Genomic DNA, 22,567 nt, shown 5'->3' with positions numbered 1-22,567 from the left:
CGTCTTCAAGCATTTGCAAATGTACAAAAATCATCACCGTAGTGCAATAATGAACATTCATGTGCATTATGTAAAGTTTGGTCAATTTTACTGATTTTTTTTTTTTTTTCAGCTAATTTGAGTCACTGAAAAGCAAAGTAGGAAAGTCACTCACGTCAATTGTTGTCCGACGAGCATAACGGAGGAAATATTACGGGGGCCGGACGACATTATGTTCGTTTTCTGTGCAAGTCTTCCATATTTGCGGCGGTGTACTTTTGCAGTACGTACGAGTACGTGACTTGGATTTGAAGCGGCGCCATCCCAATGTTACTTTAATTTTTTTTGGACAGAAAATGTACATTTTACCGACTTTCTGCTACATGACAAGAGTTGTTATAGCGCAGCTGTCTGCAAAATGAAGACTTGTTGGGTCGACAAGACACAGTGAAAGTCGGCCCTGACCATGTATACTTGAATAACACGACAGATACTTTGCAGAGCATTGGTTTGGTAAACCCGGGGTCGCGAGTTCGTATCCCGCTGGGGCCGCTGCTCGTGTCAGGAAGGACATTTGGTGTAAAAACTCTGCCAAACAAATATGAGCGTAATGGGACAAGCTGAAAAAAACTTACTTGACTTAGTGTTTCATTTGATGCCATTTTAAAGAAAGACTGTATACAGGAGGAGGATGGATGCTGTCACCATTTCTTTTATGTTGTGGATAAGAAAGAAAGATGAATACATTAAAATGACTGCTACAAATCAACCGTGTCGGCAAATGCCTACGAGCGCGTGCGCCTTTCCCGCCTGGTCAAAATAATAACAAAAAGGGAGCGAGCGGCTTCTGCGTCGCCGCCGCATGAGGGACGTCGTAGAAGGCCGCCGGCGCTCGGGAATTGGCTTTGCTCCTTTGGTGGGGGGGGGGTCCTCGTCTCGTGCGTTGTCACATTTTGACCACCACCACACTCGCTCCGGCCCGGCCCACACACAGCGGCGCTACCTGGCGGAGGCAATTAAGATGTGAACGCGACGCTTTGATTGGAGAAGTCGACGTTTAGACACTTAAAGACACAAAGAGAATTGGAGGAAATGTTGCATCATCAGCAGCGGCTGTTTGGTTTTTTCTTTTTTTCAATCTTCACATCAATTAATCATTAGAGTGGAGAAATTGTGTGAATGCTGAAAGAAATCATGAAACAGTGCAGAACAATATTGATTGATATGAGCACCTTGGAAAACTGATAATGGGAAATATTTTGTAGTTGGAATGTGACCAAATGTCAGATATGTAATGCGATGAAGCGCGTCCGGTACCTGAGTCCACTCGTTGGTCTGCGGGTCGTAGGCCTCCACCGTCCTGAGGTAGGCGTGGCCGTCGTAGCCGCCCACGGCGTACAGCCGGTCGCCGAGGAGACAAACCCCCACCGCGTCTCTGCTGATGCTCATGGGGGCCACGGCCGTCCACGCGTCCGTCTGAGGGTCGTACCTGTGCGCATTGGTGGGCGATTCATTCACGTGGGACTTACTCTCAAGGAGGAATATTTGCAGCCCCCCAACTCCAAAAAAAAAAAAAAAAAGAGAGACGGGAGAGGAGCAGAGGTTTTCAGCACCTCCAATTTTCAAAAAAACGGCGTCAACCGGACATTCAAAATTGTCCATTTCAGCGACGACTTAACACAAGACGCTGTTTTCCACTTCCGCCCCCCTGTGTTTTTATCCCCCCCCCCCCCCCCCCCGTTAAAAACGGTTGATTTTTTTTAATTTATAGGAGCATTTCCTTATCAGCAGATGTTTTTCTTTGGGAGCAAATGAATATTAGTTGCCAGTGTGACACTTTGGGTTACCTCTCCACGCAGTCGCTCAGCCGCGACGCCAGCGACGAGGCGGGAGCGTCGTGACCGCCGATGGCGTACAGGAAGCTGTGCCACGTGGCCACGCCCACGCCGCCGCGCCGTTTCGCCATGGGGGCGCAGGCGCTCCACCTGGAGACGGAAGTCGGCGGCCACAAAGCGTCAGAGGAGCGTAAAAACGGGCCCGGCGGCGGCGGCGCCACAGGCAAGTTCGTGGACTGACCTGTTGGTGTGAGGGTCGAAACACTCCACGGAGCGCAGGCACGACGACCCGTCGCGACCTCCGACGGCGTACAACCTGAGGAGCGACAATACTTTCATCACGCTGAACTCCGAAATCGCAACTGCACACCCCAGTTCCACGTGCGAGCCCACAGACGGAAAGTTCAAAAGCAAAAAGCGCGTCGAGCGTCGCAGATTAGACGCACGCTCACAAAAAGGTCAACAAATCACTTCCGAGTGGTCGAGAATCGATTGGACAGTACTTGAGGATTTTCCCCGCTGTGCGCCGAAGCCAGTCGGACGTTGGCGTGTATTTGACATAAGTGCTTACTTGCTATTGAGTACGGCCACTCCCACGGTGCTTCTGGGTGTCGCCATACTGGCGACGAAGCTCCACTGGCGAGCTTGAGGATCCCACCTAAAAAGTCAGTCAACAAAACAACTTTGGAGTCATCGGACAATCTTCGGATTTCCTCGAGACACGTCGGAACCGCGGATGAGCTCGTGTTACAGCTTTCGGGCTTCTGCTAAACGTGTTGCAAAGATTGCGAGTGTGTGCACAGATTGCTGGGTCGGTACCGTTTGCCGGATAATTTGGTCCTGCGTGCCGTCAGGGACACTTTTGACTTACAGATTTATGCACTCTAGCAACAAAACTGCACCAAAGGTCCGAGACAGACAAGCGCATCCTGGTCACGCCGGCTGACCTTTCTACGGTGCCCAGGTAGCTCCAGCCGTCGTGTCCTCCTACGGCGTACATCGGACCCCCCAGGACGGCCACGCCTGCAACAGACGGCATGAAAGAGTTTGAGCCGAGCAGACCAGACTTCGCACGACGACGCTTCGCTTTCATCGGCGGTGGCGTCGATCGGAGAGTCCGTTCTACCGTGAGGGCCTTCGAGTCGGGCAAGCGCTCATAAAAGAGCTTAATCGGCCCTTTCGTCGGAATGTGGGCCCGCAGGCTCGGTTTAAGCGCGGCTGTCCTTGAACACAACACCGACTGCTGAGCTGCCCAAAGTCAGCTTTCAACGTGACAAGAAAAGAAAGGAAAAAAAAAATTCCCAGCAGATGCTGTCAACAATGTCAAAGACATCGGCAAAAATGTTCAAAAGCAAGGCAGGACTGAACAAACACAGCCAGACTGAACAAAAAAAAAATTTTTTTTTTCATTAGAATTTGAACGTTGGAAGTTGAAAATCCACCTCATGCACCTGCACTTGATTCCAAGTCAAAGCGCTCGTCTCGTCTGACGTTCAAAATCCTTTCAAAATCGACATCGACTTCAACTGAAATGTTGAAATTATGTCCAGTACGCTTAAGTCTGTAAGTCGATAGTAAGATTTGGGAGAGCACAAGAGAGGGAGAGATTAAAAAGTGGCAGATTGAAATTAAAATATATCAAGAAATAAATGACAACCACTCGCATGTTTTCACTTACTGCAGAACGGGTTAGATTTGGTAATAACGCAACAACAACAACAACAAAAAAGACGCCTTTGGAGCGCTTCTTCATAAAGAAGAAAAGGACAAAACGCCGGCTGACACAACAACTGCTAAGAAAAAGAAAATCTTCCCTGGGGGGGCAGGATCGGGAGTTCTGGACAGGTTTGATGCCCCCCACGAGACTTGAGATGCGTTTGCCTCCCATTAGGCCAACTTGGGGTGGGGGGTTCCCCTACCTAATCGGTCAGCATTAGAAATTTGCTTGGTGCCAGTCAGTCCGAATGTGCTTGTAGGAAAAAAACGGGCGGCGCCAGGGCCTCGGGGGTCCTCACCCAGGCCGTGTCGGTGCGTGGAAATGGGCGGCATGACGCTCCAGCTCTTGCAGGCGGGGTTGTAACACTCCACCGTGTTGAGGGTCTTGAGTCCGTCCCGGCCCCCCACCACGTACAGACGACCGTCCAGGACGGCCACGCCGAACTGGAGCCTCCGACCGCTCATGGTCGCCACCTGCTTCCACGCGTCCCGCCGGAGGCAGTACTGCTCGATGCTTGTGGCGCCTGCGGGAAGACGCGACGCGACGCGACGCCATTGGGTCAACAAGGCCACAATATACACTTGGAAAAACAATTTGGAGGGGGAGTTCCACTGAAAAATTTGCTTTTATTCCATTTTTTTTTTAAAGGTTTTCGGTGCCGTGCACGACCGTAAAAGGTCTCAGTAAGAATTCCATCAAGTGACAAAAACCAACTGCTGGGGCGCTGATCACGGGTCCACGTTTTTCGTTTTAAATTTGAAAAGTTGAATGAAAAAAAAAAACCAAAACAAATAGTGTCCTTGCTTTTTAAAAAAAAAAAAAAAAAACTGTATGCAAAGCAGCCGCGGACGCTGACAGCGATGACATCAAGACAGGCAGAAAAACGACTGCACTTGACCCCAACAACGCCGTCAAATTTTATGGGCTGCATTAAGGAAATTGAGGGCGTGACGTTATTTTGGAGACATGCGTAGGGTTGACATTGTGCGCGCGTCCAATCAGTTTGCCTAAGAACGACCGTTCGTGCGTACGATTGCAGAGGATTGAAAATGGATCAGAAATGAAAGTAGAGAAGGAAGCGACGGCGTCGCAAAAGAAAAAGAAATCGTGCGTGCAGTTTGCGACCTTTTGTGGCGTCCATTCCGCCCACGGCGAACATGGCGCCGACGGTGGCCTTGCGGGGCCGCGTGCGCCGGTTCTGGAGCAGCGGCCGGCGGTGCGGCAGGAGCTGGTACTTCATCCCCTCCATCAGCAGCCGCTGGCAGTCCGCGTTGTCTCGGAGCTCCGGCGTGGCCTCCAGGTCCGCCAAAAGCTGCGACCGTGCAAAAAAAAAAAAAAAAAAAAAAGAAAAAGGCAACGTAGAACTCGGCTCAGAGGGAAGGAGGACGCACGAAAAACGCTTTGAAAGATGAGAACACCAAAAAAAAAAAAAAAAAAATCGAAATCAAACACTCCGCAGGGCTAACGTTGCATTTTCCGCGTACACCTTTCAAGCTCCCGCACGTTGATGACGACCAGCAGCAGCAGCAGCAGCATTAAAACCCTTTTCAAGGTTTTTGCCCCCCCCCGTCCAAATTCATTGAACGCGCTCCCTGAGCAAAATCAATTTCCACAGCAAACCGGATAAGCCGCTTAAACCCCGAGGGAGAAAACTTCAAGCGAGCTCAGTCGCCGGCGCATTGAGTCGCGGGGGGCGACGCCCAGCCAATCCTCACACACGACGACGACGCGTCCGAGTCGATGCAGAATCTGACTTCGGGTCATCCCACCCTGCAGCCCACCTGACACTTCCTGTCAGTGACTCGAAAAGCCCGAGATTGGGGGGAGAACGGCCGCGTTCGTCAATAAATTGGCCTCCTCCCGAAGAATAAACCCGAGCGGCCGGATCAGGCGACCCGCTAATGGCGTGATGGACAATTTCACGTTTTATTGCAGCTCTCTTTATCGGCTTGCGCAACCGCCGCCGTTTCCTGTCCGCCATCCATCTCGCCTCCGACGGCACGTCAAGGACGCTCGCGACCGGGGCGGCAAGACGGAGGCACGCAAAAAGCAAAAAGGGGCCACGGAGCAGTTGCGGTTCTGTCCGTTCTGGAGATTTCTCTGCATTTTAAAAAGTGAGATCGCGCGTCACAAAGGGGAACGAAAATGCGCACGCGGGGTTGGAAGCGCATCGGAAACGTGGACAATGTATGAAGACAGCTGAAAAATGAATCACGGATCGTTGCAGCGGCAGCATTTGAACGGGAGACTTCGGATTCTGAGCAGGACGAAAAGCCCGAGGCCTGCCGCTCGGTGGAAAATAATAAAGACGCCACAGCGCCACCAGTAGGTAGTGCAAAGGCAACTTCGTTATCAGGGCATAATCGATGAATCGCCGTGTGTGGATTTCACCCACACGCACAAAAAAAATAAATGCATTGCATGTTTGCGCCATTTCAGAAAAGTAAACAATATACAGAATAGCGTCAACGTAAGTACTGCGTAATATTGAGGCAGCTGCAAATGATTGTACAACGTGAGCCCAGCGTCACCGAGACAGACAAACGTGGCTACGTCGATCGGAACCAGACCACATTGGGCCGGAGAAGAAGAAGAATTTGACTTTGCCACCAGAAAGCAACGAGACTGCGCATTTCATTTCCCTCTGATGACTTTGCACAAAATGGCCTACGGAACCACCCCAAGGTGCAACCATTTTTCTTGCAAAATATCAAATCTCTCCTCTTCAAAGGCAGCACTCACCTGCGGCGGCAGCAGAGCCAATCGGACGTGAGCGAGAAGCCGCGGGAGGTCGCGTCGGCGGGCGGCGGCGTCGTGATGGACCCACGCCAGCAAAGCGCTCACCACCGTCTCCTCGTCCGGAACGTTGACGTCGTCGGACGCCAGCAGCCTTTCCATCTCGTCCGCCGGAAGCAGCAGGAACTCCTGGCCCCCGACCACCTCCAGAAAGTGTTCCTGGTGGGCCGGGACAGCACTTGAGTCTCAAAAGAAGGAAAAATGCACCCAAAAACTGAAGACCGAAACAAGAATGACTGAATATGAACGCGTCGCAGCTGGGGAACAGCTCGCTTTGTAATTGCTGACAAACAAACGTGGAGTCGTGCCGTCGCCCTCAAAACGGGCTGATTTCAAAGTGTGTCGTAATCCTCCATCTTTTACGTTTCTGCAAAACACAGAAATGTATTTGCGCCGTGCGTGCGTGCGTGCGTGCGGGCATTCTGATCGGCTCGAAGCTGCTTTTGCGATTCAAACTTTGAATTTGGACACTTTGCCACAGTCGGCGGTCTTAAGACCGGTACCGTCACGTCTGACATAAAACAGCCGCTTGCTTTCCGTGGCATTTCCAATCCCCGTTTCTTTTTTTTTTTTTTTTTTTGTACGAGTAGCGAGCACCCACCACGGCGTAGGTGTGGGCGACCCTCCGCAGGTCGTGGCAGCCCTGAGCGCCGGCGTAGGAGCTGATGCCGAGACAATTGGACGGGTGGAGCTGCTTGGCCAGGAAGGAGCAGCAAGCCTGCACGGCGGACGACAACTGCAGCAGACACGCGGCGGACAGCAGAGACTCGATGGTGTCCTCCCTCAGCTCCAGACGGCCTGGGGGGGCAGGCGGCAAAGTCGGGTTCAAAATTGACAACAAAACAAAGACCCTCAGTGGGGTGTCGGTGAAAATCTTTTTTTTTTTTTTTTTTTTTTTTAAGATACGTTTGAGCAAGGCTGTTTTGTTACCCTCAGGTGGGAAAAGGTAGCCGTGCACCCCCCCCCTCGTCGCCCAGGAAACCGCGCAATCGGAATCAATGACTAGCGATTGGACACGACGCCGCCGCGGGGGCGCAAGATGGCGACGACGCCAACTGGAACATCTTTTTTTACAATCAATATTTGGATTGAAGTAAACAGCAAGCACAACAAAACAAAACAAAAGTTCAGCTTTTGTTCCCTTTTACATTTCTACACCTCCCGGCAAACGATTCGCAAAATAATCATTTGTCGGGAAAGAAAAAGCACAAGCACTTGATCGCAAATTCAAGAAACTTTCAAGTTGGAGGAGGAGCCCCGGGAAAAAAAAAAAAAAAAAAAAAAAAGGCAAACCAAGCGTCAGTCCTACCCGTGTAAGCGTACTGCACCAGGACCCACAATGCATCTGGGTCGACGCCCTCCATCTTCACCTGGTCCTGCTTGGCCTCTCGCACGTCGCTGGTGAACATGGCCGCAAAGTAGTCCGACACGGACGACAGCACCAGCCTAACCACAGCGGAGATGGGAATGGGTCGGCGCTCCAACGCCGAGGGGGCGACTTGCATTTTTCTAATCGCGACACGACTGTCAAATTAGTGGGGAAGTCTCAAAACAAGTCGAGAAAAAAGCCTTTTCCTCGCCCGTCGGCGGCCACCGAGCCACAAACATAAACGTGGCGTTGATGGAAAGTCACGTGACCCCTTTCCCGGCCCCGCCCCCCTACCTATGCGCAGGAATTCGCCGGTCGCCGGCCAGCAGCGTGACGTCGCACAGCTGCCGACTCCTCAGGTAGCCCTCCATCTTGCGGAAGGTGACGTCGGCGTGCGACGGCGCCGTGAACGCGCCGTCGTCCGGACACACGCACGCCTCCATCGACGGGCACGACGACAGCGTGGCGCTGCTGTCCGACGTCCTGCGGCGCAGCGGAAACGGGAATTTGAGTGTGACCTTTGACCTTTTTGCCCTTCCAGAGCAGTTTGACTGTCAAACTGAGAAGGGGGGGGGGGGATAAATACATATAAAATACGGGACTAAATACAATCCAACAAGACCGCAAAGTTCTTAATGGACTGAACTTGATGCAACTTCAAGGCTCAACCGGATCAAATTGATCCGCAGAATCCCTTCTGACCAACGGCAGGCCGGCAAAAGCGATGGAATGACGGAAGACTTTTTGGGGTACGGGTAAAAAGTAGCGCACGCAACGGCGCTTTGTGCAATGGCGTCGAGAAACAGGAGGAGAACCGAGTCGCAGTGCAGTACGTGGCTCCGGGTTTCTTTTCAAAAGAGAGCGTGAAGGGCGGACGACGCGCAACGCGTCCATCGGGGATCCATCCCGGAAAATCAGCTTTGCTACGCTACTACCCCGTCCGTGGCGCATCGGACCGACCCTCGCGGCGCCTCCGACCAACGTGAGCGTTCCATCTCGGCGTTGGCATGGCAACCACAACACGCTCAGCAGGAAGATGCCTGCGCCGCAGCCACGCAACAAGGATCCACGTCGGCATCGTCGGTTCCTTCTTGTCGTGCCGACCTCATTGCGCGCTTCTCCATCGAGAAACATCAACGAAAGCGGAGGAACGCGTGTCACTGTCATGTTGCAATGCATGTTCAAAATCAAGCTCTCACGCACATCATCGTCACGATCCTGCATATGCCGAATGGATCAGCGAGAAAGGCTCACGATGCATTTGAAATGGCTTTACTGGGCCACATACAAACAAGCAGAGAGGGACTTTTTTCAGTTTTTAGGGACTTGCGACTGAAGCTGGCGTTGACGGTTCAAGTTTGGTTCTTTTTCAAACTGGGTGTGTTGCGTGCCTCATCGGTAGAGATGTCGGTTGTTGTTGTGGCCCGGCATCTTTTTTTTTTTTTTTTTTTTTACACTCGCCCCCCCCCCCTTGCATCACGTCTGTATTAGCCTGAAATCGCTCACCCGGATTCACGTTCGCGGAATCGGACCGAACGACGACGAGCCCGAGTCCGGCGCACGATGACTCATCGTTGTTAGCAAACAAAACAAAGTGACCGTCTCGAGAAAATGGGAAGCCCGGGTACGCACGCCGCCACCTCCTACCTGCAGGAGCTCGAGTCGGTATCCGGGGGGTTGCCGTTCTCGCCGGTTCCCGTCAGCCGCGGCACCGGAGCCTCGCCGGGGGGGTCAGTGTTCGATCCCGGGCGAGAGCGGCGACGTGGCGTTGGCGGCGACGACGACGAAGGCCACGTCGCCGGGGAACCGCCGCACCCGGGCTGGCTCGCCGAGCGAGAGCACGAGCTCCCGCCGGATTCGGCTCCTGTTCCCGTTCCGGTTCCGGCCGACGAATCCGCAAACTTTGCGGCGTCGCAAAGGTTCGAGCCGGCGCTGCCGCTCGTCACCAGCCCGCCGCGGCCGCTCCCGACGCCGGCTGGAGTCGAGCCGCGCCCGCTGAGATTGGGAGACGGAGGAGACGAAGACGGTCCCTCGGAGCAGGGGTGGGCGCCCGTGCCCGCGCCGGTTCCGGCTCCCGTTCTCCTCCCCGCTAAGTAGTCTCGCAGCGGCGGAGAGTGAGGCGGAGGGACCGCCGGGTGACCGAACCACCTCCATCGGATCCTGAGGATCTGCTTGACGTCGAAGTCCTTCCGCGACGAGGAGTTGGAGCCGCCGGTCGACATGGCGGCCGACAGCCGGGGGGGGGAGGCGCGACGCCGCCGTTCCGCTTGGACTGTCCGCCGCCCGAGCGGACCGAGCAGCGGCGGGAGACTAATGGAGGGAGGGAGGGAGGACGGGGGGGGGGGCGTGCACCCGATGCACGAAAGCCACAAACGTGTGCCACGTCTCTCCTCCTCTTTCCGGACCTTTCTTACGATCAAATCTCGATAACGAGGTCGCGTGTGATCACTTGTGACTGTCTCGCCGATGGCATCGATGCCATCCAATAAATGCTGGTTTTATTGAAATACATATTGGTGGTCTCTCACTGATCCGAACAATAAGCAATCACTCGCACGATGGAGACGTTTCAAACACTCGCAGCTGATTCATCAAGTTCCAAACACACAATCCTGCTCGTGAATCTATTTTTGGTGCGGTTTTGAACTCCGGCGCATGTCCGCGAATCGTGTTTGGCTTCAACATCAGAACGCTCATCAAACGTCTGTCCTGACAAATGCAATTTTGGGGTAGCTTTTTACTTGCCACTGTCATCATCAGCGTTGTCAAATTGCACTCGTTCACGCTTGATGGTGTCGTGCACGGGCGTCACTTTCAAGGCATTTGCGCTGGAACCGCATCGTCGTAATTCATGTTCAATCCGTCGCCGTCTGACGTCAACCAATAATGAGCATTATTTCCCGTACGGCGATCGTCTTCTCAAGAGTATTTCCAAAACTGCAAGGGTCTACCTTGGCGGAGAGGGACTTAACATAGAACCTCGTTTGCGGCGGCGTCTAATAGAATGAAATCGTCGATCCAACTGGTCCCGGTGAGTTTCCTCCCAACGGCGACCGGCCTCCGGGAAATAGTTGGAAATTGAGCCCGGCGTAGATGCGCTCATCCTTTCCGCTTCAGTCACTCTCGGATGGCGCTCGAGGTCCAAAGAGCCACGGTAAAAAAAAAGAGCACAAATGGGGCATCCTCCAAATTGCAAACCGGTCGTCCGCTCCGCTTCACAATCCATCGCCCGACGCCGCCGTTCCCCACATTCCGCCGGGATGGATGGATGGATGGTGGAGTTCTGGACAAGACGCAAAGATGATTGCGACAAAAACGACCATCAGCAAACGTCAGTTGCGTTTTTATGTTTCAGAATGTGCCTTGCACACATTTTCAACGGCAGACAGAGTCGGGCCGCCGCCGTCAGGTACTCGCATCCTTTTATCAGTGCGCCAAAGTGTTGGGACATGTGCAAAATGTGCCTTGGGATTGGCTCGCTGACGTCCCTAAAACGATGCTTGGATGGCAGCATATGTTGCCCCAAAACCTGCGTGTACCTTTGAGCCTTCACAGATGCGCAGGTTATCACAAGCACATCCTATCACAAATTTTTCATTTTTCCTGTAAGAAACGATACAATTAATCTTCACCAGGGTCAGATTGTCACCAATCTAAGTCTGAACATTGAAAAAAAAATGAATGTTTTTCTTCCATTAAATGCACCGAAGGAGCCGCAAACCAGGAAGACGCTAAATGGTCTCGACTGGAAAAAGTCTCTCTCGCACATTTTAATGTTATCATTTCTCTTTTTTAGAGGGAGCGCGCACACACACACACACACACACACTCGGCTGCCCATTACAGCTCTCGTCGAGCTCTCGCTGTCGTCCTTTAACGGGCCGCGAGGGAAACCGCAGGAGAAAAAAGCGGCGAGTGCAAACTGCCAAATGCCGTCGCTGCGCATCTGTCGGCCTCTTCAACGGGAAATGAAATGTCGACATTCCCATCAGTCGTTGGCTCGCATTAGCTAACTGAACACAGCAACAAACACACACTGGCGCCGTCTCAATCGGCAACGATCGTTCGTTCGACCTGCAGAACCTTCCTTTGGTTCCTGAAGGCGTAAAACTCTTCCAGCGGCCTCTGCAAGTAGAGGCAAATTGAAAAACGCCTTCTGGTGTTTCTTTGGCCATTTTACACACGATGTTGTATTCTTTAGCTGATGTATTCTTTTGCTCCTCATTTTCTTTGAAATGCTTGTGAAGATGAAACAGAAATAGGTCACGTGATCCCGCTGAGTCAAAACTGAATCATCGCTATAAAAATCCCATTGGTAGCAAACGTTAACAGGTCAAAAAATGTACGTTCACAATAAATAATGTATGTTTATGCCTGTGAGGCAGAGCGACAGACTGAACGTTCTTCTCTGGCATGGCAGGAAGTACATCGATTCATTCACGTATCCCTTTTATGAGACATTTGCCATGTAAAAAATTAAACATGTGCCTTAGCTCCATTAAGCTTGAAAGTCGGGTTCTAACTTACTGTAATTCGAGGACTTTATTGTCATTTCATGACCTCACACACACATGATTGCGGATAACGCCGGCGTGTTAGCTTACAACGGTCTGCGCAAGCGCGAGCTTGCTCGGCCTCCACGCGGGGCCGCGAATCCTGTCCCGTCCCTGACGTACGCCGATGTCAGCGAGACGACTGGCCGGTTCTCCTGCCCGGTTCCGGCGTCTCGACCATGTTGTTCACGAAAAGAATAGAATCCATAAATCGACGGCGTAATGTGCGCCGGCAGCTATTTGAATGCCGCCGATGAGGTCACGGCTAACAAATCTTCAAGCCGACGCTCGGTTGTGGAGCGCGATTTAGTTTGCAGCAGTTTCGCATTTGTATGAATTGGCCACACGATGTGTAGTTTCCCTTTAGCGTTTGTGTTTCGTGGACATTTTCGGGCCCTTTTCAGCAGAATAGCTGAGCCGTCACGTTAGCAGCCGCCTACAAAAGGACAAAACACGCATCCTGAAGGCTTGATGGAAATAAAAAACGTTTTTGTGTCACCGAGTCTTTCCTTAGCTAGCGGGCACCTGTATGCCCCCCCCCACCCCCCAACCCCCCGTGACTGCAATATGCAACTGCTGCGTACTTTACAACAAACAGATGTTTGCATTCACGCACACGTGCAGTTTATAGCAGCGCTTCTCAATTGTTTTTTTTCTGTTACCAGCCCCCACCCCCCAGGAAGAAGAAAAAAAAATCTATATACAGTGTAACACTGAATAGCTAGGATGATCCTTAGAAACAGTTAAGCAAATACTAAAGAGGTATACATGTAGATCATAGGAGACCCCCTGGGGGGTCGCGCCCCACACTTTGAGACGCACTGATTTACAAACTATTTCTTCAGCCCTTAATTTTTTTTCTACTGGTAGCTGACAACAACCAAAAAGCATAAAAAAAGAAAAAGCTCCGGTGCCCTCTTTTCCTGTTCTATATCCCTGTAAATGGGCGGGGGCGGCGGGGGGAGGGGGGGGGAGTGGAAGAAATGAGACTGAGCAAGAGATGGAAAATGAGCAAGAGAGAGAGAGAGAGAGAGAGAGAGAGAGAGAGAGAGAGCATCCACGGCCAAGTAAAGAGCAGGCCTTAATAATTGAATCTGCCCCGAGGCAGCAAACCAATCAGAGACAGCCCACGCCGACATGGAAATGAGAACGAGATACAACACCCCCCCCCCCACCCCCCCCCCGCCATAATGTGATAATTTATTCGAGGTCAAAAGCTGCTCTAAAGACTTCAAAATGTTCCATGTCAAATGTTAAAAGCAGAGAGCGTGAATCATACATGAGCGCACATGAAGAAGTGTTGAGACGACATTTATGGCTATGTACTTTGGAAATGTTACAATTACAAGTTACACCGCTGAAAATGTAATAAGAGTGTAACCATTTAGATGACTTTCTCCAATTAAAATGGATGACATTTTGTTAGCTTCTTAATTTTCAACAAATGCATCAACAGGCCCCTTGGATGCCCCTTATGAAAGTATCGATCAGTATTTTGGGTTGTTTCTTGGAAATCTTTTCAACTGGTAAAGCACGATGAAATGGAAATCTACTCGGGAACTGCGGAAAACTACCATACTGACAAATTAGCACAATATTACTTCCCATGACAAGTGTCAAAAACATACATATCTTATACATAAAGATGATCTTTTATTTTAGGTGTTCTGAAGTATTGCTATGAGTTGAACCTTGACAAAATCTCAGACAAATTCAAGTCAAATTGTCCTTTGGAAGGCGCAGACACGCTAAACTCGACCGGGGGGGAGGGGGGGGGGGTGTCTTTTATTGCCCCGATGATTAATAAATAAATAAATCATGGCCGACCTGGCGTCCGAGCAACAAACGACAAACTGCGGGATAAAAGAAACGTGGCTGGGCATACAAATGAGCACTTTGTTAGCTTTTATTAGACCGAGAGAGTGAGAGAGAGAGAGAGAGAGAGAGACTGCGGGGGGGTGAGAGAGGGGGGGGGAGAGCAAAGAGAGAGACAGAGAGAGCGAGAGTGAGAGAGAGAGAGGGAGAGCAAAGAGAGGGAGAGAGAGAGAGAGATAGAGAGAGAGAAAGAGTGAAGGAGAGCAAAGAGAGAGACAGAGAGAGATAGTCACAGAGAGAGAGGGAGAGACAGCAAGAGAGAAAGAAAGAGAGAGGGAGAGAAGACAGAGAGAGAGATAGTGACAGAGAGAGCAAGGAAGACAGAGAGAGAGAGAGAGAGAGGAGAGAGTGGGAAAGCAAGAGAGTGAGAGACAGAGAGCGAGACAAAGTGGGAGAGAGAGAGAGAGAGAGAGAGAGAGAGTGGGAGAGAGAGAGAGCGAGACAAACAGAGAGAGCGCAACAGAGAGAGCAATAGTGACAGAGAGAGAGAGAGAGAGTGGGAGATAGAGAGAGACAGAGAGAGGGGGAGAGAAAGAGGAGAGCAAGACACAGAGAGGGAGGGAGAGCAAGAGAGACAGAGAGAGAGCGAGAGTGAGAGAGAGAGAGAAGAAAGAGAGAGGGAGAGAAAGACATAGAGAGATAGTGACAGAGAGAGCAAGGAAGACAGAGAGAGAGAGAGAGAGGAGAGAGTGGGAAAGCAGAGAGTGAGAGACAGAGAGCGAGACAAAGTGGGAGAGAGAGAGAGAGAGAGAAGAGAGAGAGAGAGAGAGTGGGAGATAGAGAGAGACAGAGAGAGGGGGAGAGAAAGAGGGAGAGCAAGACACAGAGAGAGGGAGGGAGAGCAAAGAGAGACAGAGAGAGAGCGAAGTGAGAGAGAGAGAGAAAGAAAGAGAGAGGGAGAGAAAGACATAGAGAGATAGTGACAGAGAGAGCAAGGAAGACAGAGAGAGAGAGAGAGATGGAGAGAGTGGGAAAGCAAGAGAGTGAGAGACAGAGAGAGCGAGACAAAGTGGGAGAGAGAGAGAGAGAGAGAGAGCTGGAGAGAGTGGGAGAGTGAGAGACAACAGAGAGAGAGCGAGAGAGAGAGAGGAGAGAGAGTGGGAGATAGAGAGATGGAGAGCAAGAGATAGATAGAGAGAGAGAGAGAGTTGGAGAGAGAGTGGGAGGGAGGGAGATGGAGAGAGTGGCAGAGCGAGAGAGTGAGAGACAAACAGAGAGAGAGCGACAGAGAGAGAGAGAGAGATGGAGAGAAAGAGGGAGAGCAGAGACACAGAGAGAGAGAGAGCGAGAGAGAGAGAGGGCGGTACTGAGAGAGAGAGATAAACAAGAGAGCGAGAGAGAGAGAGATAGAGAGAGAGTGGGAGAGAGAGAGAGAGATGGAGAGAAAGAGGGAGAGCAAGAGACACAGAGAGAGAGAGAGCGAGAGAGAGAGAGAGGGCGGTACTGAGAGAGAGAGATAAACAAGAGAGCGAGAGAGAGAGAGAGAGAGAGTGGGAGAGAGAGAGAGATGGAGAGAAAGAGGGAGAGCAAGAGACACAGAGAGAGAGAGAGAGAGAGAGAGCGAGAGAGAGACTCGGCATTGATCATCACTTCATCGTCACTCTGTGGGTTGTTTCCAGGACGGTCCGTTTGAAGGACGTCGGCAGCGTTCAGCGTTCAGCGTTCAGCGTTCAGCGTTCAGCGTTCAGCGTTCAGCGTTCAGCTTTTTGTTTGTTTCCGGAAGAAGCAATTGCTTCGCTCCCATTTGACGCAACAAGACAATGGCTCGCTCTGGGTTGGCTCTCGTGTCAAACTACCGTCTAGACACGCCCCTTTTTCAGCCCGAACGCCAAGAAAGCGAAAAATGCTTTTTTTTCGTCAGCTCGAGGGTCCATTTTAGTCACGCTGATATGCAAGAAATTGTCGCATCACTTTCAAAGGCACAGAAACGTCGCGCTCGTCTTGCGTCGCCTTTTGACTTTGCCACACTTTTATCTTGCAAAATGTCAACACACCCCTTTCTACACGTTTTCTTTTTTTCAATTGTGATATGAAAAGACCTGCGTCTGTCTCCGTGTGCCCTGCGATTGGCCCGGACAGCTTCCGCGACTCTTGTGAGGATAAGCGTCTCAGAAAATGGATGGATTAAAAGACCTGCCACCGTTTAAAGCGCCTCTGATTCCTAACAAATAAGTGTCAGCAGTTCTAGTAGGCTTTTCCTGGCAGGCGTTGCTTTTTTCGCGAGCAGAATCCTGACTGAACTTTTTGGGGCCGACCGCTATTCAGAACTTTTCCGCTTCGACGGGTCTCCGGACCGGAAGCGGGCCTCCTTCGTTGTGTCGGCGCCAAGCCAAACACGCCTTAACACGTGTTTTAGTGTATTTTAACAATGCAAAAGTTTTGAAATGATTCGTCTTGTTTTTGTTTTTAAACCACAAAACCAAGCATTCTGATATTTTTGGGTATGTTTGTTTTTTTTTTTTTTTAATCTGCTCTCTCAACCTATCAGCACGTCTCTCTCTCTCTCTCTGTGATGTTATTCATCGTCAAGCTGCGTTAAATCTGTTGGTTTATGTTCCGATTGTGTTAACGACGCGTTTTTATTGAACGCGCACATGCAAAAAATGTATTTTCCCAAGAGGCCTGTAAAACCTGCGTCCGACAAAGCCCTTTTAAGCGTACGTCTCTCCGTGGGGTCACTGAACGGCACGAGTACCTCGGCAAGTATGAGGATTTCCACGCAGTCCATTTAAAGAGCGAAGACGCTTTCTCTTTGGTTTTGGTGGGGTGGGTGCGCCTGGAGCTCATTCATATTTGATTCCCTCACATTTTTATTGACGCGGCATTTTCGCAGCAGAAAAGGTCGCAAGGGAGCGAAAGGGGACAGCCCGGAAGCCAGACCGCTCCTTGCTGCAAAGGGACGAGACAACTGCGCCAATCCGACACGGGGAAGATGCTCAGAGAAGGAATGGAAACGATTCCCAGCCACAATTAATAAGCGGGCGAGCGGGCCTCCTTTCAACTGGGCCAGGAGAACCTTCCTCTCCGGGTGGGAACTCGTCATTTCTGCAGTGACTCATCAAGACTAACAGGGGACGCCTTTTTGTCGCTTACGCAGCGCTAAATCTTCGCGCGTTCCTTCCGCCTCTTTTCACAGAAAAATCCAAATATGTAACATTTAGTTCCGCATATTTTCAGAGGCGCAGTTTTGAGACCCCGGGGTTCAAATCCCGCCGGCCCCGCCTGCGCGCAGTTTGCATCTTCTCCCCGTGCCGTGCCCGTGTGGGTTTTCTCCGGGTGGGCACTCCGGTGTGACGGGCTGAGCGCTCCCCCGTGCTGAAAAGTGGCCTTGTGATTATATTTTGTCAACTTCCTGCCAGTCTGAATCATCCCCATCCGCCCTTCAACACGTCGCCGGGCGTTCATGTTCGTTATGACGTCTCGAAAAGACAAACCCAGCGAACGTACGTATATGTGGATCTACTTTTTTTCATCAACTTTTCTTTTAATGTTAGTTTCTAACGTATGTTGGCTCCCTCTATGTAGAAGAAGGGGAACTATGAGACCGGGGGACTTCCCTACGTACTCGGAGTTCCCCTGTTAGTAACGCATGCGCATTCATCGCAAGGAGACTTTTCAGCACGGGGGAGCGCTCAGACCGTCACACCGGTTTCCTCCCACGTCCCAAAAAATTGCATTCATCGGAGACTCTAAATTGGTGCGATTGTTTGTCTCTGCGGGCCCTGCGATCGGCCGGCGACCAGTTCCTAGTTTTCTGACAGAGTACTTCTTCTTTTCCTTTCGGCTTGTCCCGTTAGGGGACCCGCGTGTCAAAATCCTGACGCAAACTTCAACAATACGCCACGAGTTCTCTCTTGTCAACAAGAGGAAGGAACTACGAGGTGGTCAGGGTTAGGGCGATGGGTGCAGCCATCTTTATTTAGGACTGGTATGAAATCTGAAAAGTTTCCAAAAGGTTGCAAAAGTCTCAAGGGGAAAAAAAAAAAAAAAAAATCAGTTTGAAGCGGTTATTGCTCGAGATGGCAGTTTTACTTTTAGGTCGCGGCTCATCTGTCAACTGCGTTGCAGAGGTAACGCCTCGCCTGACAACGCGTGCGATAAAACACGCTAGCGCAAATATGTGGATCCGTTTTCTTAGCCGCTTATTCTCACAAGGGGGCGCGGGAGTGCTTGAGCCTATCCCGGCCGTCAACGGGCAGGAGGCGAGGTGCATCCCGAACTGGTCGCCAGCCAATCGCAGGGCACACGGAGACAGACAACAGTCGCACCGACAGGGCAATTCAGAGGATTCAATTCAAATAGATGTATTTATATACACGTCACTTTGTGTGTGATTTAGTTTGAAGTTGTTAATTGACAGTTTCCAGGAGCAACAGTAAAAAAAAAATACTGCGAAGATGCATAGAGGAGCCATTGTGAAGTTCAACCTTCGCACTCTTAACTTGGGCATCTTGCACCCTTCAAAGCAGAAATGGCGTGTGAGAAAAACGCCAGCAGCAGTCAACCAGCCGAAGCTCGTTTACACTTTCCGCGATCATCATTGCGGCTTTGGTGTCATTTCCAATCGGCGCCATCGCACGAATTCAACGTCACGAGCAGCGCACGCGTGGCAAAAAGAAACGTCTCCACTCACCTTGCGCCGAAAGATTCGTTTGTCGGCAGGAAGTCGAAGCGGAAGGGGAGGGGGGGGGGGGGGCGAGGGCCTCGTTGCTTCGTCGTCGGGGGGGCTCTCACCTTGACTCGCGGCTGAAGGAAGGCAGGGTGGGGGCTCTCTCGGAAAAAGCACGTTTAAATCCTCACAACGAACATGACGAGGACGACCGTGACCAAGATTGTCATCCTTGCGGTCTTCATCTTCATCATGTGCCTTCCAGAATTTTGGACTTCGGACGGAGGTGAGCCACCGAGCGAGTGTGTGTTCACATCTTCGACAGGAAGTTTGTCACATGTCGTTCTGACATTTGAGCTTTTGATTCCGGATCCCGTTGAGGCGTCTTTCTCAATTCTTCGCTTCTCATCTCAAATTCAAATGAGCTCAAGTGTTTGTTTTTTTTGTTTTTTTTTTTATGTTATGGTACATTTTGGATTTGCCAGCCAGCGTCCTGCAGGCCAGCCCGCTAAAATCCTTCAAGACATTTTCTTTCACATCAAAGAGCAGATTTTTGATTCCGGTCGCTTGCTTTGACGTGACGTGTGATGCACGGCTCATCTCAAAAATGATCATAACATCCAAACACATTCAATAAACTGTATTCAAGTGTCAAAATCAAGTTGAGAAATGTTTTTGAACTGCATTCCATACAATATTGAGGAAATTGTGGTCACTTTTGAGATCCAAGTATAGCTTTCAAACATTGGATGTGCGCATATTGATAAAGGAGCAACATCCCCACCAAAAAGCACATTTTTGGGTGCAAATAATTGAGGGCGCCGTTGTCACTGTTGACAATTTCTCAACCACGGCCGTTGTGGTTTGCTCGCTTCTCGTTTGATTTGGCAACGTTCCTCCGCTTCCATCCGTCTTCCTTCCAACGCCCCCCCCCCCCCACCCCCACCCCCAATCCAGAGTCCAAAATCAAGCTGCTGTGCTTGCCGTGCGACCGGAGGAGAGACAACACCTCGGCGGACGCCGCAGTGACGAGCGAGAGGTCGCCCGAGACGGACGCGACTTGCGTCACGTGCGAAAGACTCGACAACGGGCCGCAGCTGGAGAGCGACAACCGATCGGCTTCGCGTACGGAACCCTCAACACGTCGATGGGGACGCGACGGCGGCCGCACTTACGCCAAAACGCACTCGGCCCATAATATTCGGTAGACTTGCGCAGAAAATGGAGAAAATTGCAACTTCAGAAGGTCGCCACACTTGCTAAAACGAGACCGTCCATTCTTGACCATCTCAATCCAGAGCAAATATTTCTTTTTTTTTTTTTTTTTAGACACTGCTTGTTCTACAGTGTGCACTTCATGAAGATTCCAATATGTATTCATCTATTAATGATACCTAATTAAGAGCCCAACTTCTGATGACCTCGCCAACAAAGTCATATTCGATATATATCTATGCGCGTAGATAGACGATGGTTTTTAATTTCATCCAAAAAAGATGAGTACAATCCAAATTATTTCCCTATATTTCTGATCTGATCGGCTGGTCTCAATCGCCGCCGCCGCCGCCGCCTTTTGCCTCGACTTTGAAACTTTTTTGCGGTCGACGCTCGCCAAACGCAAAATACTTTACAGGTGAAGCGGCGCCTCGGCCAAACGTCGGGAAGAAATTGCTGTCGCGCTTCACTTGAAAAGCGTACGAAGCGCCGTCAAGTTGGGAAGGTTCTAGAAGGATTGCGTTGCCATCTCGAGTTGCATTTGTTGGCCGCTCCCAGCAGCAAACGTTGACGTGGAGATGTCGGTGCACCTTCGAGTGGGAGACGTTGCTTTCCTGAAGTTGGCCTTCTCCGGACAGCGAAGCGGCCGCCGGCTGCACCTTCGCCCGCCCGAGGACGGCGCTCCGTCACGGTGCCGGCCGGCGGAGTCCGGGTCGCGGCGGCCCGATCGCCTCGTCTGTCTGCTGAGGCTTTGGAACGGCACCGTTTGGAGAGGAAATCAGAAGCGTCGGCGGACGCAAGAAGGTTGGTGGGAGAGTTTCGCACGTCTGCCGTATTACAAGTTTGGGTCGACGCTGGCACCGCTTCGACTTTTATAAAGTCCCGTATTTTGACAGCTACTTGTGTTTGACCCACATTTGTACCCGCTTTGGCAAAGACCGCCCTCGGTCGCCTCCGTGGGGAAGAGCCACTCGCGCGTTTTTGTTATGTCGACAGCGCTGGCGAACGGAGAGGTTTGGGGAAGCCCAGATTCGGGCCCCACTCCTCTTCTGTTGCGCTTTCTCCTCACGTGGGCGCGCCGCAGCCTATCCACGGGCGAGCCCTCGACTGGTCGCCGGCCAATCGCAGCCGTGTGAATTCACACGTCGACTGAAGCCCCATTGAGGCAATTTTACATTGTCAATGCCGTTGTGAACCTTTAAGAGGCGTTCTACAATCGTGAGGCTCGCCGGTAACGTTTAAGGGAGGCAGAACCGTTTCAGCCGGTCCGCTCGCCAATCGTTGTGTCCCGGGTGCATCTTGTCCAGACGAGTGGGGCGCCGTGTTCCGGATCCTCTGGCTGGTCCTCTCCTGCGCCGTCTTGCTGACTTTGTCTTCGGCTTGCTTCCGACAAATGAAGCGGAACCGACGCTGCTGCGGTAAGACGAGCGCACATTAAGAGACGTTGGCCCGTTTACGTCGACGCGCGCCAAGTGGAAAATGAATTTTTTTTTTACCTGCAGGTGTTTGCCGTCTGCCCGAGAAAGTGCACCCTCTCGGTTATGTCAAAGGTGACTAGCTTCTCCTTTGCGGCTTGCGTGCATGTTTTTTTTTGTTTTTTTTTTTTGGGGGGGGGGGGGGGGGGGTGTCCAAGTTTGTTCCGATGAGCAATTTTTATTTTGCCCAAAACATGTTGGGCCAAATTCCAGAAGGGAAATATTTTGCCTCAAAACGACTGCAAATTCTTTTGAAATTCTCATAGTTAATTGCGTTTCAGTACAAAGCTGAAAAATGAATATTGTAAAAATGCCATCATGCGCAAACATTTTTTTCATGTTAAAAAAAAAAAAAAATGAGATCATATTCTGCTGTGATCAGATGGAGGAAAAGACGCCGAGATCAAGACACTCAAAGGTAAATTGTGCCAGATTTGAAACGTCCGCGCAGCCTTGAAATTGACATTTGAACCTTCAAGGGGGAAACGTTCGGCGTTGCGAGCCTCGGCCGAGGTGGGCCGGTGAGTACCGACATCAAAAAAAATGACGGAAAACGTGGGAATCCGCTCAACTCGCAAGGAGACGAATTTTTCGCTGACAGGACTGGCGTCCATTGAGGAGATGCAAGTGGCCGGTAGGGTATGATAAGGCGCCGGCGCGCTGGGGTCAAAGGTCATGTGTGTACGCGACCTTCGTTCCGCAGAGCACGTACAAAGCGGACCGGACGGACACGTGGACCACTCGCACCCGACTGGTGAGGCGACGTCTAAAACAACCGCAGAGCCGTTTGCTTTTTCTTCTGGACATTTCTCAAGCTCACAATTGGAACATGCGCGACGTCTTTCATTTATGCTATTAATCGCTGCCGATCTGAATTTCATGAAATGTTTTTTTTTTTTTTTTTCCTCCGGTGCCAGCTCATCTTCATCACCGTCCAAGCGTGACGTTCCCTCACGGAGGAGCTGAGCTGCCGGTTGTCCCAACGCAGCTTTAAATCGACACCAGAACCGTCGTCGGCGTCCGTCCGCCACTCGAAGACCAAATCAAAATTTTCAATGCAGAATAAAATGTCTGAAGCGTCTTCGTTTCGCAAACTTTACATCCACAAATGGCCGCACGTGTATTAGTTTGCAAAGTTGCACTT

The 22,567-nt window shown here is 51.1% G+C and overlaps 2 protein-coding genes across 6 annotated transcripts; one reads left to right on the top strand and one right to left on the bottom strand.

Annotated features, from left to right (window-relative positions):
• Positions 1–675: 675 nt before the first annotated feature.
• klhl5 (kelch-like family member 5) lies at positions 676–18,980 on the bottom strand. 4 transcript variants are annotated; one of them, XM_061828734.1, is made up of 13 exons: positions 18,859–18,980; positions 7,991–8,179; positions 7,637–7,773; positions 6,929–7,125; positions 6,274–6,486; positions 4,657–4,843; positions 3,830–4,054; positions 2,762–2,837; positions 2,386–2,472; positions 2,056–2,130; positions 1,827–1,964; positions 1,297–1,468; positions 676–982 (listed from the first exon to the last, which is right to left on the bottom strand). In XM_061828734.1, the coding sequence occupies exons 2-13, from the start codon at positions 8,137–8,139 to the stop codon at positions 926–928; spliced, it is 1,713 nt and encodes a 570-aa protein (XP_061684718.1). In that variant the 5' UTR covers positions 8,140–8,179; positions 18,859–18,980; the 3' UTR covers positions 676–925. The 4 variants fall into 4 exon arrangements, with proteins under 4 accessions (XP_061684718.1, XP_061684716.1, XP_061684715.1 ...); XM_061828732.1 differs by lacking the exon at positions 18,859–18,980 and adding an exon at positions 18,758–18,845; XM_061828731.1 differs by lacking the exon at positions 18,859–18,980 and adding an exon at positions 9,344–9,943.
• Positions 18,880–22,557, top strand: LOC133505582 (uncharacterized). Of its 2 annotated transcripts, none has more exons than XM_061828740.1 (10): positions 18,880–19,019; positions 19,691–19,858; positions 20,510–20,752; positions 21,256–21,366; positions 21,451–21,498; positions 21,806–21,841; positions 21,903–21,944; positions 22,025–22,057; positions 22,127–22,177; positions 22,341–22,557. In XM_061828740.1, the coding sequence occupies exons 1-10, from the start codon at positions 18,932–18,934 to the stop codon at positions 22,415–22,417; spliced, it is 897 nt and encodes a 298-aa protein (XP_061684724.1). In that variant the 5' UTR covers positions 18,880–18,931; the 3' UTR covers positions 22,418–22,557. The 2 variants fall into 2 exon arrangements, with proteins under 2 accessions (XP_061684724.1, XP_061684723.1); XM_061828739.1 differs by having other exon boundaries at positions 20,507–20,752.
• The last annotated feature ends 10 nt before the right edge of the window (positions 22,558–22,567 follow it).

This window comes from Syngnathoides biaculeatus, chromosome 9 (assembly GCF_019802595.1).
Source record: "Syngnathoides biaculeatus isolate LvHL_M chromosome 9, ASM1980259v1, whole genome shotgun sequence".
In the NCBI taxonomy this organism is placed as follows: domain Eukaryota; kingdom Metazoa; phylum Chordata; class Actinopteri; order Syngnathiformes; family Syngnathidae; genus Syngnathoides; species Syngnathoides biaculeatus.
Note: the sequence above shows the minus strand (reverse complement) of the source record. Positions and strands in the feature narration are given on the sequence as shown.